Consider the following 15,335-nt stretch of genomic DNA (forward strand, 5'->3'; position numbering starts at 1 on the left):
CCCCCCGCACAGATACTTTCCTACGAAAAAATGCGTTAAACTTGCGTTAAACAATCTATATGTTTAAGGTTAGTATCGACAGATATTAAAAAGTAAGATGTTTGAGATGATTTATTTTTGAGCATTTAGGGAATTGACAACTTATTTGCAAATTTTCAATTAAATTTCAGGTTACATAAACTCAAATTTTATTTTATGTTTACAAACCTTATTTCCGCCAAATGTGTTTCAGTTAATATAATCTCAAACTTAAGAACCTTGTTCCGTCCTGTAGGCAGACAAAAGTTGTTACCTGATTCTAATTAAGGACTGCTTTATTTTTTATCATTTGGAAATGTTTCATAAGTGTAATATAGAAAATATAGCCGTGAGGTATTATAGTCGTGAAATTCCACTGCGCGATGCGCATGCGCTCGGGCGATTTTAACATCTGAATGTGTTTCAATTTAACATACAAATATATTTAAGCATACCATCACAAAAAGATAGATTCTCGGCATGAATAACTGCATGTTAGGCAGTACAATCTTATCCTTTGAACATCTACATTTAAACATCCATTTTTCTCCGTGTACTTTTTCAAAATCACATTGATTTATTTAATTTAAACTTATTTTTGTATTCTATTTCTGCTAAAATAAAAAGGAAAAATAATAGATCTAGGAAAATATTTGAATCCTTTTGTTTTGAAATACAACTAGCAAAGTATTTGAATTTATTTATTTTTTAAATTATAAGTTTTTCATGGAAGTTTGAGAGGCGGGCTGAGGATGACCTTAGGAAACTTTGGAAAAATGAACACATTGTCTCTTTTAATGCTAATCTGCTGCAGGCTTGTTTCCTTCTTAAATTACAACAAAAATGCTCTTTGACTCTTGCGTTTCTAGTTCTGTCCCTATACCATTTCAAGACCAAAATATGCATTTTTAACAAAATAAGATAATTTTATAACAAAATTATCGGATTTGCAACCAAATAATACAATTTTAAACTAAAAATATAATCTTGAGGAGAAAAAAGAAATAGAAATATAAGGCAAGCAAATTACTGACAAGATTATATCACGGTCACCGCAAAATAGTATCTTTTATAAGCGGACTAAAACAATTTCAAATAAAAATTTAAGGACATATTTTTGATAAAATCACTGCACTTCCCTGACCAATAAAATTCCCTGATTTTTACCTGATTTCCAGGTTCTCTCTGATCTACGTCCACCCTGTTAACTGAAATACTAGCAGTTTTCTGTGTACTTTCAGTGCTAAAAACGGATTGCAATCAGATAAGAATATAAGAATAAACAATACCAAAACCAGTAAAATTGAAAAAATACATATCGTTGGCAAATGTTAGCTTTACGGAAATAGAATAATCATATGTTAATCTATGCTACCACTCGTTTCGTTGTCACCTTTGACTCTAAGGTAAGAAGTCAAGGACAATATCCATTACAATCTTGGTGTATCTGGTAAATCCAAAGATCCATATTAAGACGAAAGATTACTGATTACAAGTAAAACAATGTGAATATATTAATCTTATAAATTATATTACTGTACCGGCCGATTTAAACTTGCACCAAAACTTTTAACACCAGAAACCTGGTATGGAGTGTTCCACAGTGTGGAATATGTGCTAAAAAAGAAATACAAACATGTACTTAAAAAACGATTTGTGTAATCAAATGACGTTCTCTTTATCTGATCACACTCAGTTATATTTGTAAACTTTACAGTCCTTCTTTGCCTATCGTTAAAAAGAAGAAAAGTATATTTACTGCTTGATAAGCACGGCAAATACGGATTCAATGTAATCAAGTATTTAAATGTCAACAATTTAAGAAGAACCGTAGCTAAATTTACCAGCGTAATTCAACAAACTCTAATTTTTTTTAATTACTGCATACACAACGATAACGTTTAATATCTGATAAACTCAATTTACGACACGAGCATCGTCATTTTTTACGCACTTGGTTACGTATGTTCGCTTATAGACTTAATCACACTCTTAGCAACTGTGTTACACGTCAAAGGAACTTTAAAGCATTAGTGGAGTTTTTCAAAAATAAGGTGATATTTTCTTTTTCCCAATAAACAGCGTCACAAACCGACCAAAATAATTCGTGTTTGGTAATCTAGATTGATGAGAGTAACAATGGCTTTATCGGTATCTCAATTTTCAGATGAAAAAAAATATATATAAACAGAAAATAAAAAACAATTTTAGAAATGAGAACCTCGAAACTAGAAGCACGACGAGTCACTGAATTGAAAACGTGCTACTCTTGTTCCTCCCCTCTTTTACGCTCTTGTTCTCCTTCTCCACCGCCGCCTCATCATATTCCTGCTTTATCGCTCCGTTCACTTTCCATCCGCGGATAGATGCGCCTTATTCCCGCGTTCACCGGTGTAATACAGCGTATCAGTACTCTTGATTTTTGCCTTTCTGGCTTTACTCATTCAAATATCTCAAGGGCAAATTGCTTCAACATTTTTGTGTTAAATGGGTCTCCGAAGTTTACGTCATGAGCTGTATACGACTCATACAACGAAAACGGGGAAAAGTGATCATTGCTTTCGACTCGATCAGATTACTTATATCGAAATAGCGTAACTTCAAGCAATCGTACGGTTCAAAAGTGTACTGCTTAAACACAACAAAAATGACAATATAAACCTGAAGAAAGTTAATTAAGAGTAAGTTTTAACATTTCTATAACAACATTGATAATAATTCTTAACTATACAAGGTTCATTTGAAATGTATGTACCCTTCTGAAGCGTATAAGGTTCGCGAATCAGCTCTACACCAGATGTTACAATATCATACAGATTGCTGCATAATATGTGACGGTCCATAAAAAAGAGACCACCTGCGACTCACTTAGTCGACCATAGTTTTAGAGATGTTCGTGTTTTTATGAAGAAGGGCCAAAAAGGGTTTTAAAAAATGTCCATTTTGGATCTTCAATGGGAAATCATGCTGCAATCTATTCTTTATTTGGTGACTTTATACTTATATTCTCGTTTTTCAACATAGAGGGTTCGTTCTGGATCCAAAATCTCGGGAATTTATCGGACTATATGACCGTCACAAATTATTACATATCTGAATATTACATCAGGTGAAATCGAAAGCAAGGACAACAAGGTCCATTTCCATAACGGATATGTTTCTACTGTACTATTTTCAAATAGTATAATAGGATATCTTTAAAATCTGTAATCAGGTTCTGACTTTCTTATTAAATACTACATTAGGTATATATGTCATGATCTATCTTCGGGGATTTTACATTCACTATACTTTAATATCTTAAAAATCAAAAATCATGTTAAATAATTGAAAACAAGATATAGGAAGTTTACTTACCGCTTTTCGTTTATCCTCTGCACTTATTGCACTATGACTACGATGTCTGATGAGATCTATGACTTTGCTAACAGGATTTCTGCTACTTTCGGATCCAGTTCGTGATCTTGTACTCTGATCTTTGCTATCCCTATGATCCTTGTGATCCTTTTCTGTATTGACATCCGTCGAGGAACTTCCATGTGTACTTCTATACAGCGAGTGCTAAAATATTGAAGTACATTAAGACATGTTAATACGTTTTTTTTTTAACTGAGTTTAATCGAACCTAGGTTAATCTTCCGGGTTATAGGTATTATGGGCCATTAAAATAGTCCGCGTATAATGCTGTGCACATTGGATTAAGTTTAGAGTAGAGGCGAAAAACATGAAATTAAATATTAATAGAGGTCAGCACCTTTTTTTCTCGTATAGAAAACAGAATGAAATAAGTGCCGCCCCTTTAAATGAATTGTTTCTGACCACAAAACTGCGTGACAGTACCTAATGGGAATGTTGACTGACCATGTCGCCGCCTGGTGTCTAAACCCGGAACTAAAAAGGAGTAGGTACAAGTTTAAAGATGCATTTTAATGCTGACATGAAAGTATTTTTACGATTGTTTTGTTCAGCTTAAAACAAATCCTGAATAGTACAAATAAGTTCTTATTCAAAAACAAAGCACTTCAGATAGAATGACCATCCTATACAGTGAAAGAAAACATTTCTTGTCAAAACTGTTTTTCTAACAAAAAAAATATTTTACTTTATCCAAACCTTGAACTCACTTTAAAGATAAAAAATAGCTTAAATAGTTTTACAAAATTAAAATAATATTGTCAAAATAGGTCATACATTTTTTTAAAGTATTAAACAAGAACTTCAAGGTTTGCATAAAATATTATTCTTTGGTCTATAAATTAAGCTTTTCGGTAGAAGAGTCTACTATTACATTTTTCGGTAAGAATTCAAAAATACTATTTAAAATTTTTTATTATTTAGTTGATAATTGAACAATTTTGTTAAAAAATCATAATTCCTAATTAAAAACTCAACAGTTTTGTTGAAGATTTCTCTTTTGGCTTGAAAATTCAACAATTTAATTGAAATTTTGTTTCTTTCTTGATGATCACATTTTTTCATTGAAAATTCAACTAATTCGTTAAAAAAACTTATTCTTGGTTTGAAATGTATTTCTTTCTATAGAAATGTTATCTTTCTTGGTTCAAAATGCTTCAGGCTGGTGAAAAACTAATCTGGTTCGATTCAAAATTAACTTTTTTGTACAAATTCGCCGTTTCGGATTAAAAATTCAATTGTTTTGTAGAATATTCAAATGATAGGTTGAAAATTTAACTATTTTATAGAAAATGCGTGTTTTATTCTTGACAATGGCACAATTTGGTAAAAAATTCAACCATTTATTACAAAATTCGTTTTTTGTTTTAAATTAAAACTTAGTTCTCGACCAAAATTTAACTACTCCACTTTCGGTCAAAAATGTATCTTTTTCAGTTCAAAAATTCTACTATTTAGTTCAAAAAGTTTATAAATTAAAAAAAACGAAATAAAAAATTAATTAAAAAAAAGTGGTCCAACATCACAACCATTTTGCGAACTATTTAGATGAAAATGTGTGTAATTTTTGGTAGGAGATTCTACTACTTGGTTAAAAATTGATGTATTTTTTCGAAAATTAAACTCTTTTTATTGAGGATTCCAATAGTTTGTTCAAATTTCATCTTTCTCGGTTATATTCTGTTTTTAATTCAAAATTAAAATATGTTTTTGGCTTAAATATCGACAATTACATTTTTTAGTGAAAATTAGTATTTTCAGGTAAAAAATACAATAATTTGGTAAAAAAATTCAATAGTTTTGTAAGATATTTGTTAACTATTTAGAAAAAATTAATATTTTTTTAATGAAAACTGAACTATTCCAATTTGTTTAAAAATTGATCTTCTATATTTAAAATTTGTTAACCTTTTAGTTAAAAATGTATGTAAGTTGTTGAGAATTCATCTTTCGGTTAAAAATGTAATCATAATAAAATTATTATGTTGTTAAGACATTTTTTAGTTAAAAAATAGTTTTTTTTCTGTATAAGATGAGAATTCCATCTAAAAAGCTTTGTTTTTGTAAACAATTATTTTTAGTATGCAATAATTACTTTAAATAAAACACAAAAATTGCAAAAATACTTTTGTGTACAAATTAAAATGCATCTTTAAAATTCTACCGGCTCCTTCATGTTTTAATTTTCAGCACCAGACGGTGTATCGGATTTTAACGATTCCCTATATGAAGAAAATTCCATTTGAAACATTTCGTTTTTCGGTAAATATTTATTTTTATTATACACTAATTGTTTTAAAATTTATAAAATAAAAAAAATAGTAAAATCACTTTTATGCACAATTTGAAATGCATCTTAAAAATGGACTCCGTTCCGCTAGTTTGGAAAAGGACGATTAGGTTCACCGAAATTCGGTGAGCTTAGCAAAAATATTCACTGCGAATCATGCTTTCAATGGTGACATGATAAAAGTTTAATTATTTTAAAAATCCTTTTTGTCCTCCCGTTTTGAATCCATATATCAGTAGAAGTTATCTCTTTAATTTGAACCGTTTCTGTACCCAGCGACGTCAATATTTTTCTGAGTACTTTTATATATAATAATAATTGAAACAGAGCGATTTTAATCCCCTTTCATTTCGCACATTTAACTATATTAACTATTTTTGGATAACAATGACGTAAAAATTATGTGAAAACATAGACTTGTGTGAGAAATAATTTTGGAATTGTTATCAGGCTTTCATATTTTTTCAATTGATAAAATTGGAATAAAGTGAGTATTTTATGATAGAGTGATGAATTTTTATGGACAAATTGTGTTTTTAATTGATCTGAGGTAACGTTTAGCATCTCCGATCGGCTTTGATAGGGATTGGAATCTTGTTATTTTCGCTGCCTAATGAGGATTCGAAAACGAAGGACATAAACAGCATTCTTAGGGGTTTCAGCACCCAATATGTAATTTACCTGCACAGCATTCTTCATATTTGCTATAATACTGGGCTTTCTAGTTTTGCTAGCATCTGATTTACTCCTCGGTCGGAAGGCATCAAAAAGTGCAGATTTTCTTGTTGGACTAGCAGTCTCGTCACCGCCACTTCTTCTACGTTCAGCACTATTGCTACGACTAGTAGATCCAGACCGTGTACCGGAAATTTTTTTGCCACCTTTGCTAGAACTCCAAGAACTGGATGTAGATTCCATATGTTGTGGTACAGGCGTGGATTTTCCTGAACCAGGAGCACTTCCCGAGGACGCCTTCTTAATGTTTCGCGAATGAGAACCCCAGGTGCCTGAAACATGGCCATAAACACTTCTTAAAATTTAATTTGCAAAACATTCACGATGATGTGATGATCCTTTTCTTGTATTCGATGCTAGCTTCGTTATTAATCAAATACAAAGAGAAAATTTCGATGTATTTTCATTAGGTGTGTATCTAACAGGATATTGTAAAGTCTCAGGGTTAGGAGCAAAATTTTACTTTCACCTATGAATTAACATAATTACCTGCCCGTGGTCTGTGCCCTTGCTCTTGCAAGGAATGACTTGAGTGATTATCCACATCCTCGGTCACAATTGTTGGTAATGGCTGCGATCCAAGTTCCTGGAACAAAGACATTTTTAGAAATTAAAATATGATATGATAATTGCAATACCCGTAATAAAAAGTTTATTTAAGCTTCATAGTTTAGGCCTCAAAATATCTTTAAGAGATACAAAATAGTATAAATAGTGTCACAAATTAGAAAAAAATAGCGATTTTAAATGTTATTCTTTAGTCTATAAATGATCAAAATTCTGATTTATTTATTTATCAATTTTTGGTTCAGTTAAATTTTCTTTATACTATTAAATCTAGTATTAAATTCTTGGTTAACAATTTTCTTATTTGTTTCACAATTCAATTATTTTTATTCAAAATGTTCAATAATTTTGATAAACAGTCATACTTCTTGGTTGAAAATTCAACTATTCTATAGGAAATTTGTCTTTTTGGTTTGAAAATTCAACAATTTGACTGCAATTTTTGGTTTGGTTGAGAATTCGAATATTTTGTTGAACATTCATCAGCTTGGTTTTAAAATTCATCTCATACTATAGAACGTTCACTTTTTCGTATAAAATGCAATTGTTTGGTTAAAAGTAATCTTCTTCGGTTGAAAATTAACTTTTTTGGTAGAAAATTTATGTACTTTGTTGAAAATTCATCTTTTTTGGTAGAAAGTACATTTTTTGAGACATAAATGAGAGTGTTGGTAGGAAATAATTCTGTTTTATTCAAGAATGCAAATATTTTATCAAAAATTCATTTTTATTATTAAATCCAATTGTTTATTTGAAATGATTTTTTTTAAATATCATCTATTACATTTTCTTTTAAAATTCATCTTTTTGGGTTGAAAATTCAAATCCTTGTTTTAAAGATAAACCACATTCTTAAAAGTTAATGTTTTTGGTCGAAAAATTAATATTTTAGGGATGAAAATTCAACAGTTTTGTAGAAAATAAGTCTTTTTGACTTGAAACATTTAAAAAATTTGATTGAAACGCTATTTCGGTAGGAAATTAACTTTTTCCTGAGGAAATTTTGTTTGTTTGACTCGAAAATTCCATAATTTGTTAAAAAATTGAACTATTTGATTAGAAATTGATATAGTTTGTTGCAAATTCGTATTTTTTGGTAAAACATAAATTTTTTTTTTGATAAAAATGCAACTTTTTTTGAAAATTAATCTGTTTTAGTTTAGGATTTAAGTACTTTGTTAAAAATTCGTTTTTGTTGGTTAAATCCAGTTGTTTATTTTTTTTATTTTTAATTAAAATATTTATTTGTTGAAATATTAACTACTACATTTTTCAATTATTTTTCATAAATCAAGGTTCAAAATCCCAATCCTTGGGTGACAGAAAAATTACTTTCTTAAAAGTTCATAGACTTGGTTCAAGATTCATTACTTTTTTAGTTGAAAATGATTTTTTGTTATTGTTAAAAATTAATTATTTCGTCAAAATTCAACTGGTTACTTGAAAATTAATTTTTTTAATAACAATTCTTATTCTCGCGTTGAAAATTCGTCTTTTAAAATTTATAATTAAATGTCGTAAATGAAAATTTAACTACTCCATTTTAAAATCTATTCTAACTTCACATCCATTGTTCAAACTATTTAGGTTAAAAGCTGTGTATTTTGTTCATAACTTATCTTTTTCGTAGAAAATTAATTTTATTGATTAAAAGATTAAATATTTAATAAAATATCAACTATGACATTTTTTATTTAAAATTCATATTATTCAGTTACAAATTCTACTACTTGGTCGAAAGTTGAACTACTTCTCTTAAAAGTTCATTATTTTGTTGAAGATTCATAATTTTAGTTGAACATTCATTTCTGTTGGTAAAAAATTCTTTAACTGAAAATTTAACTATTTTGTTGAAAATTCAACTGTTTATAGAAAGTTCTTTTTCCTTGAAAAGTTCACAATTTGGTGAAAAATTAAACTGTTTAATAGAAAGTTTTTTTTTTATTAAAAAATAGTTCTTCTTTATCAAAATTTAACTACTCCATTTTTGGTTGAAATATATCGTTTTTAGTTTAAAAATTCTACTATTCAATTATAAATGTTTTTAATCGATAAAATATAAACCAAAAATTAATCAAATAAAATTTGGAACATCACATCCATTGTTCAAACTATTCAGTTGAAAATGTATGCAATCTGTTGAAAATCCGTCATTTTTTAAATAGAAAAGTTCACTATTTTGTTGAATATTAGCATTTCTGGTAGACAATTAAACTATTTGGTTAAAAATAAGTGCATTTTGTCCATCTTTTATCTTTTTTTGTATAAAATGAATCTGTTTGGTAAAAACTTATGTGTTTTGTCGAAAGTTCGTCTTTTATGGTAAAAAAATTAATCTCCTTGATTTAAAATAAAACTATTTGGTTAAAAAAGGATATATTTGGTCAAAAATTAATCTGTTTTGGTTGAGAATTGAACTATTTTGTTGTAAATTCGTAAAGAAATTGCGGCATTAGCGGATAATTGTGAAAAAGTAGAGTCTTTTTTTAAATAGTAGCTAAATAATGTCATCACTCAAACAAAGTGTCAATTAGTGTCAATAGCGTGGCGAGTCCGAGGCCTGCATAGTTTCTAGTCTCAATATAATGAATGTGAATCATGAAGGAACCATAATTTTGTCTGCATACAAAACTCATGTCTTATTAAATATTGTAAATTTTCTATCTTAGGGTAGATTTTCCTTTCTCATTTTCTGTAAATATGTTTTATATATTTTTTTTTATAAACTCGTACTCTATATAGTTACATTTCTATATTCAAGAATGAACTAAATAAGACGATATACTAAAATACAAATATTTCAAAGCAAACCTTATACGTTCCGGAATATTCCCAACAACGATCCAAATAGGGCACTAAGGAATATTTTCGACCTTTACCGACAGTTGTTCTATCAAAGTAAGATACTAGGGAATATTTTCTAGCTTTCTCGCTAGTTTCTAATGACATTATTAATGTTTATCTATATAGAACAAGACATATTAATAAAACAAAAAAAGAAGAAACACTAGAGGTAGTTAAATGCATAAGAAAATGTCAAATAAGTAATCGAAGAGCAAAACCGAAACTGAGGCAAACAAATTGATAAACTTCAAATACATATGATGACATGAGTCAGTAATACATTGACAGATACCTTTAGATATAAGGTTTTTATTTAGCCTATCGCAATGCTTCTGATAAGTCGTCTTCAATCAGCGAATGAGATCAGATATCGGAATACTTGGATGATACTACCTCTGGGATATATAGATTCTCTAAAAATGTATTCTTAATCGAACAATTATTAGCTTTAAAAAAACAAAATCTATTTTTAAACACTGATTAATTCATAATTTAACAGAAATTTTGAAAATAATGTTTATGATATTAAAAAAAAACGCTTATAGGAGCTGCAATTTAATATAGATATATACCTTTCGCTTTCTGTCATGTACCAAGTCAAGCCGGCGTACCCAGATCTCCTCTGTAGAATCATAGTCCAGAGTGCTAGAACTGCTAGCCTGACTTTTCATCTCAATCAGACTTGAATCGAAAAATCGTTTATCGAGATGAGGACTTGGTAAAGGACTGATTTTTGAAAACGTCATACTGCTCGAATAGGTTGGAGGATCAGTTGCTGGAAATGTCATTCCGGGACCAGCAGTGTGTCTCCGTCGTAAGGGTGGTTTCGTGGCCGTTGGTGAAGTTACAGTTGAAGTAGTGAATCTTGAAGTAGCCGGAAGTGGTTTCGATTCAGAAATACTGGAAGTCGTTGCATTCGACTTCTGATCAATTTTTTCCGAGCTCGAGTTTTCCGAAGAGGAGGGGCTTGAGGTTTTGGAAGGAATACTTTCAGATGTCTGATCTTGGGATTCTTGAGTAATTAACATTTCAATCTTGCTCAGTTTAAGAATGGCGTGTTTTTCGTTCGAAGTCTCAGGATACTTTCCTAGAAAACAAATAGAAATTAATTACTTAGTTAAACAGGATGTCTACTCAAATCCAGGAAAAAAAATCCCTCACAATTCCAGGTTTTTTTCGAGGTATGATTTTTTATTTTACAGAGCTCATGATGACCGTTTTAATCGAAGAAAAAAATCCCTGGGCATTTCCCGATTTTCGTCCCGGTTCGCAAACATTTTTCCCGGTCACTAAAGTTAAAAAATCGAACTCCAATCAAAAAATTTTTCCATTTAAAGTAATTTAAAATAAACAACAGATTAAAGCATTGAAAGTAAAAATGTATATTCATCATGTGAAAAATACTTTTGAAATTCAAGTTTAAAAGTTTTTCAATTAAAAAATGTTGCATTCAAATTCTCAATTATTCACATCTATAAACTGGAAGGCACTAATACTTTTCAATTGGACAGTTTTAAATAAAATGCAGATAAACTGCAAAATTCAGAATTTTTAACATTCACAAACTATAAAGTTCAAAAATTTAGATTAGGTTCCAAAAATATAAATCAACGTTTACATTTTCAATACTCTGAACTGATGAATGAATCAATGAACTTTAAACAAACTTTTAATTATATTATAAAGTTATATTAATCCTGCGAATTTAAACAAATTTCCTTCAAATTTGGAATTATAAATAACAATTGAACACTTATTATTTGTAGAAAAAATTAAAGTAATTGTAAGAGATATTTAGGATTTTTAAAAAGATTAAAAATTAATTTAGAACTTAAAATGATATCAAAAAATATAAACAAAGTGTGTGTACCGAAAAAATTCGACTATTCGTACCAAAATTTTGGTGCAATAACACACAACCTAATTTAAACCAAAATGTATATTTTTGCAGATTTCAAACAAAAAATGTAGAAGCTTTTTTAAGCATTGTGAAAGGCTCCAAAAAAATACAAACATTTTCTTAATATTCCTAGGGAAATTGAAAATGATTTCTCATTTTGCAAAATTATTTTAACAGTATGTTTAAAAAGATTTTAAGAGATTTCCAAAATTGTGAGGAAAATTCTATTAATTTTAAGATAGGTTTAGAAGTTCTGAACAAAGATTGTACACACTTAATTTCAATTACTTCACATCATTTCAAGATTTAAATCCATTTTCAATCTTCTCAAAACTTCTAAATATTTGTTAAAATTACTCAAATTTTGTCTACAAATAATAAATGCTCACTTATTATTTATACATACAAATTCAATAATTTCGCTTACAAAATCAACATTTTTTAAATATAGCAGCACAAACTATATCGTTAAAAGTTTTAAATCTCTTTGAAATTCTAACGATTTAAAGATTTCTATGCCAAACAATTCAGTTTCAAATTGTTTACTTTTAAATATTTCGCTCCAATTTACTTATCTAAAATGATCAGTCAAGTATTGTTAAATATTAAATAATTATTCTTTTTCTTGATCAGAAAAAAATTTGATTGAATGAGTTAAAAATGAATATTTTGGACTGAAACAATATTTTTAATTTAATAAGAACCTTTAATTACGAATAACTTATTATTAAGTTATTTTGTAATTTGAAAGAAAATTATGAAGCTTCAATGGCACCTTTACATTTTTTCATTACTAAGGCTTTCGAATGGAAACAGTACCAATCCGGAAATTCATAAACTTTGAACGAATTTACAATCATTTCATCAAAAAATTATTGTTCAGTTTTTAATACTAAAAGTACATATTCTTCTGAAAATTTGTGAAATTCCCGGTCAAGAAATAAATTACCGGGTTTTCCAGGTCTCCGAAAATTCCCGGTCATTTCCCGGTTTTTCAGGTTTCCCGGTCCAGCAGCCACCCTGAGAGCCATTTAAATATTTCGCATTTTTGAAAATAATTAACTCGGAATATATATGCAGTTTCACGAGTTTATTGTAAATAATGGTTTTTTTTTCCATTTTCTAGGGATTTGATTAATATGTTCAATTTAGCAAAATTCGACAAATTATATTTCAAAATATATTCTTCAATATAATAGCAGCATTGATTAATTAAATAATACTAAAACATAATAAATAATTTCTTTAATTTATCTCGTAAAGTCCATAAATCGGAATAATAATTCAAACACATTTTTAATTGATCTTTTTATACTTAAAATTCCGTACATATTTAGGTCAAATTCGCGTGGGCACTATATTGGATAAATGAAAACGCTTTCGAATTCCTAACTTTTTAAGTCAAAATATTTCATTTTCAATCAGATAAATGAATTTTTAACTAAACAGTTGAATTTTCAGTAAAAAAAAAATTTATTTTCCACAACAAAAAAATTAACCAATGTTATGAAGTTTCAACTGAAATGATGAATATTTAACTGAAATACTAGAATTTTCAATAAAAAGATGAATTTTCTAATAAGAATAATATTAAAACAATACTTGAATTTTCAACTAAAAAGTACCAATTTTCAAACAAATAGTTGACTTTTAACCAAGAAGAGATCAATTTTAAACAGAAAATTTAATAATCAAATTATAAGTTTCAACTAAAATGATTAATCTTTATTAAATTGGAATAGTACTTAAATTTTGAGTGAAAACAAAAATTAGACTAAAAAGATCAACTATTAACTAGCGTCATTAATGTTTAACTAGAATAATTGAATTTTCAACCAAGAAGAATAATTTATACCAAAAAAGACGAACTTTCAACTAAAAAAATATAATTTTTCAACTAATAATTGAAAAGTTAAATTTTTATTTGAAAAAATTAATGTTCAACCAAAGAGATGGATTTTTTTACTAAAATTATAAATCTTAAAACAAAACAAAAAATAATTTTAAAGAGAATAGTTGAAGGGTCCGCGGTCTAAACCTGTTAAACGACACCTTTTTAGAAATTGACTTTTTTGTATTTTCTAGAACATTTTTTATATGGAGTTAATATCCCGAAAACGAAACGTCAAAATTATTTTTTTTAATGGATTTTCGAAAATGGCGTTTTTGTATCCGCAGCATAGGTCCGCGGAACGATTTTCCTTCGCCGTGTAAAATTTCTGAAATACCAGTTAATAGGTTTCGACCGAGTACTTGAATTTTCAACTAAAACGATCCATTTCCTACAAGAAATACAATACGTAAATTTTCAGTTAAAAAAATTAATTTCAAACAAAAAAAACAAACTAAATTTCAACAAAATAGTTAAATAAAGTAATATAAAGCTACTTTTATGAAGGAACAATTATTGTTTTTCAATTTTATATTGCAATGGAAAAAAAGTAAGCAAGCTCTCGAAAAAGTTTCCTGAGATTTCCAGGCTTTTCCTGGCAAATAAAAATTCCCTGACAATTCCAGGTTTTCCAGGTAGGGTAGAAACCCTGTTCAACTTTCTAGTTTTGAACTCTTCTTTTAAATTTAAACTAACTTCTGTTCAGGGACTAAAATGTTGCATAGTCCGACGTTTTTAGAAGTGTTTAGTCCGAAATAAAAAAATACAATGGAAAATTAACCATATTTTCTAAGCCAAATTTTCGTCTTTCCAGCAAAATATTTTGAAAGTATTAAAAATGAACTTCAATGTTTATTTAAACTATTACTCTTTATTTTATTGGCGATTAAAATTTTGATTTATTAATCACAGGGTTCACAGTCTTTCCCCTATTTGCCTCTTTCCCCTTATTGTTTTTCCACTCAAATGCGAATAGAATTAATAGAGCCCATCAAGAACTTCCAACTATTTTTTGTTAAGCTAATTATTTTTCATTCAATAATCGACTATTGTAATTTGGTGTAGAATTTATCTTTTGTTGTTCAAAATTGTATTAGCCGTTTGAAAATTTAATTATTTTGATGAAAATAAAACAATTTTGTTAAAGGCATCCTTTTTGTTGAAAATTCATCTGTCTGAGTAATGTTATCCTATTTAATTAAAAATGCAACTGCATTCGTTAAAAATGAAACTGTTTGCTTAAAAATGAATATGTTTTGGTTATGAATTTAAATATTTGTTTGAAAATTCGACTTTTTGGTTGAAAATTAACTTTTTTGTTGAAAATTCAAAAAATTACTTAACAATTTTTTTTCTTGATTGAAAAATGTTTCTTGGTAGAAAATTTAACTCTCTTGTTAAAAAATCATCTGTTTAGTCAGAAAGTTGATATTTTTTAGTTAAAAATGCAACCTCTTAGTTATAAACCTGATCATTTGGATGCAAATTCAACAATCTCGTTTCAAAGTTATCGATTTTAGTTTAAAATTCAACTGCTTTTCTTTTAATTCGTCTTAATGGTTGGCAAATTCAACTATTTTGGTTGAAAATTTGAATTTTTGTTCTGAAAATTTATCTCCTCTGTTCCAAATTGAACGATTTTGTAGAAAACGAATTCCTTTTTTTGGCTGAATTCA

At 28.3% G+C, this 15,335-nt stretch overlaps 2 protein-coding genes across 3 annotated transcripts in view; one reads left to right on the forward strand and one right to left on the reverse strand.

Moving 5' to 3' along the window:
- Positions 1-15,335, reverse strand: part of LOC117169575 — a 71,066-nt gene that overhangs the window by 48,094 nt on the left and 7,637 nt on the right. For both annotated transcript variants that reach the window (XM_033356008.1, XM_033356007.1), the window contains 4 exons: positions 10,441-10,955; positions 6,947-7,043; positions 6,404-6,729; positions 3,376-3,579 (listed from right to left, as the gene is read on the reverse strand). In XM_033356008.1, the coding sequence (XP_033211899.1) occupies positions 3,376-3,579; positions 6,404-6,729; positions 6,947-7,043; positions 10,441-10,955 (1,142 nt within the window). The remainder of the gene's footprint in view (positions 1-3,375; positions 3,580-6,403; positions 6,730-6,946; positions 7,044-10,440; positions 10,956-15,335) is intronic.
- Positions 2,404-15,335, forward strand: part of LOC117169577 (asparagine synthetase [glutamine-hydrolyzing]) — a 38,860-nt gene continuing 25,928 nt past the window's right edge. Inside the window, exon 1 of the mRNA XM_033356013.1 lies at positions 2,404-2,699. The gene's annotated coding sequence lies outside the window, so the exon portion shown is untranslated. The remainder of the gene's footprint in view (positions 2,700-15,335) is intronic.

Source organism: Belonocnema kinseyi, chromosome 3, assembly GCF_010883055.1.
Source record: "Belonocnema kinseyi isolate 2016_QV_RU_SX_M_011 chromosome 3, B_treatae_v1, whole genome shotgun sequence".
NCBI classification, from domain to species: domain Eukaryota; kingdom Metazoa; phylum Arthropoda; class Insecta; order Hymenoptera; family Cynipidae; genus Belonocnema; species Belonocnema kinseyi.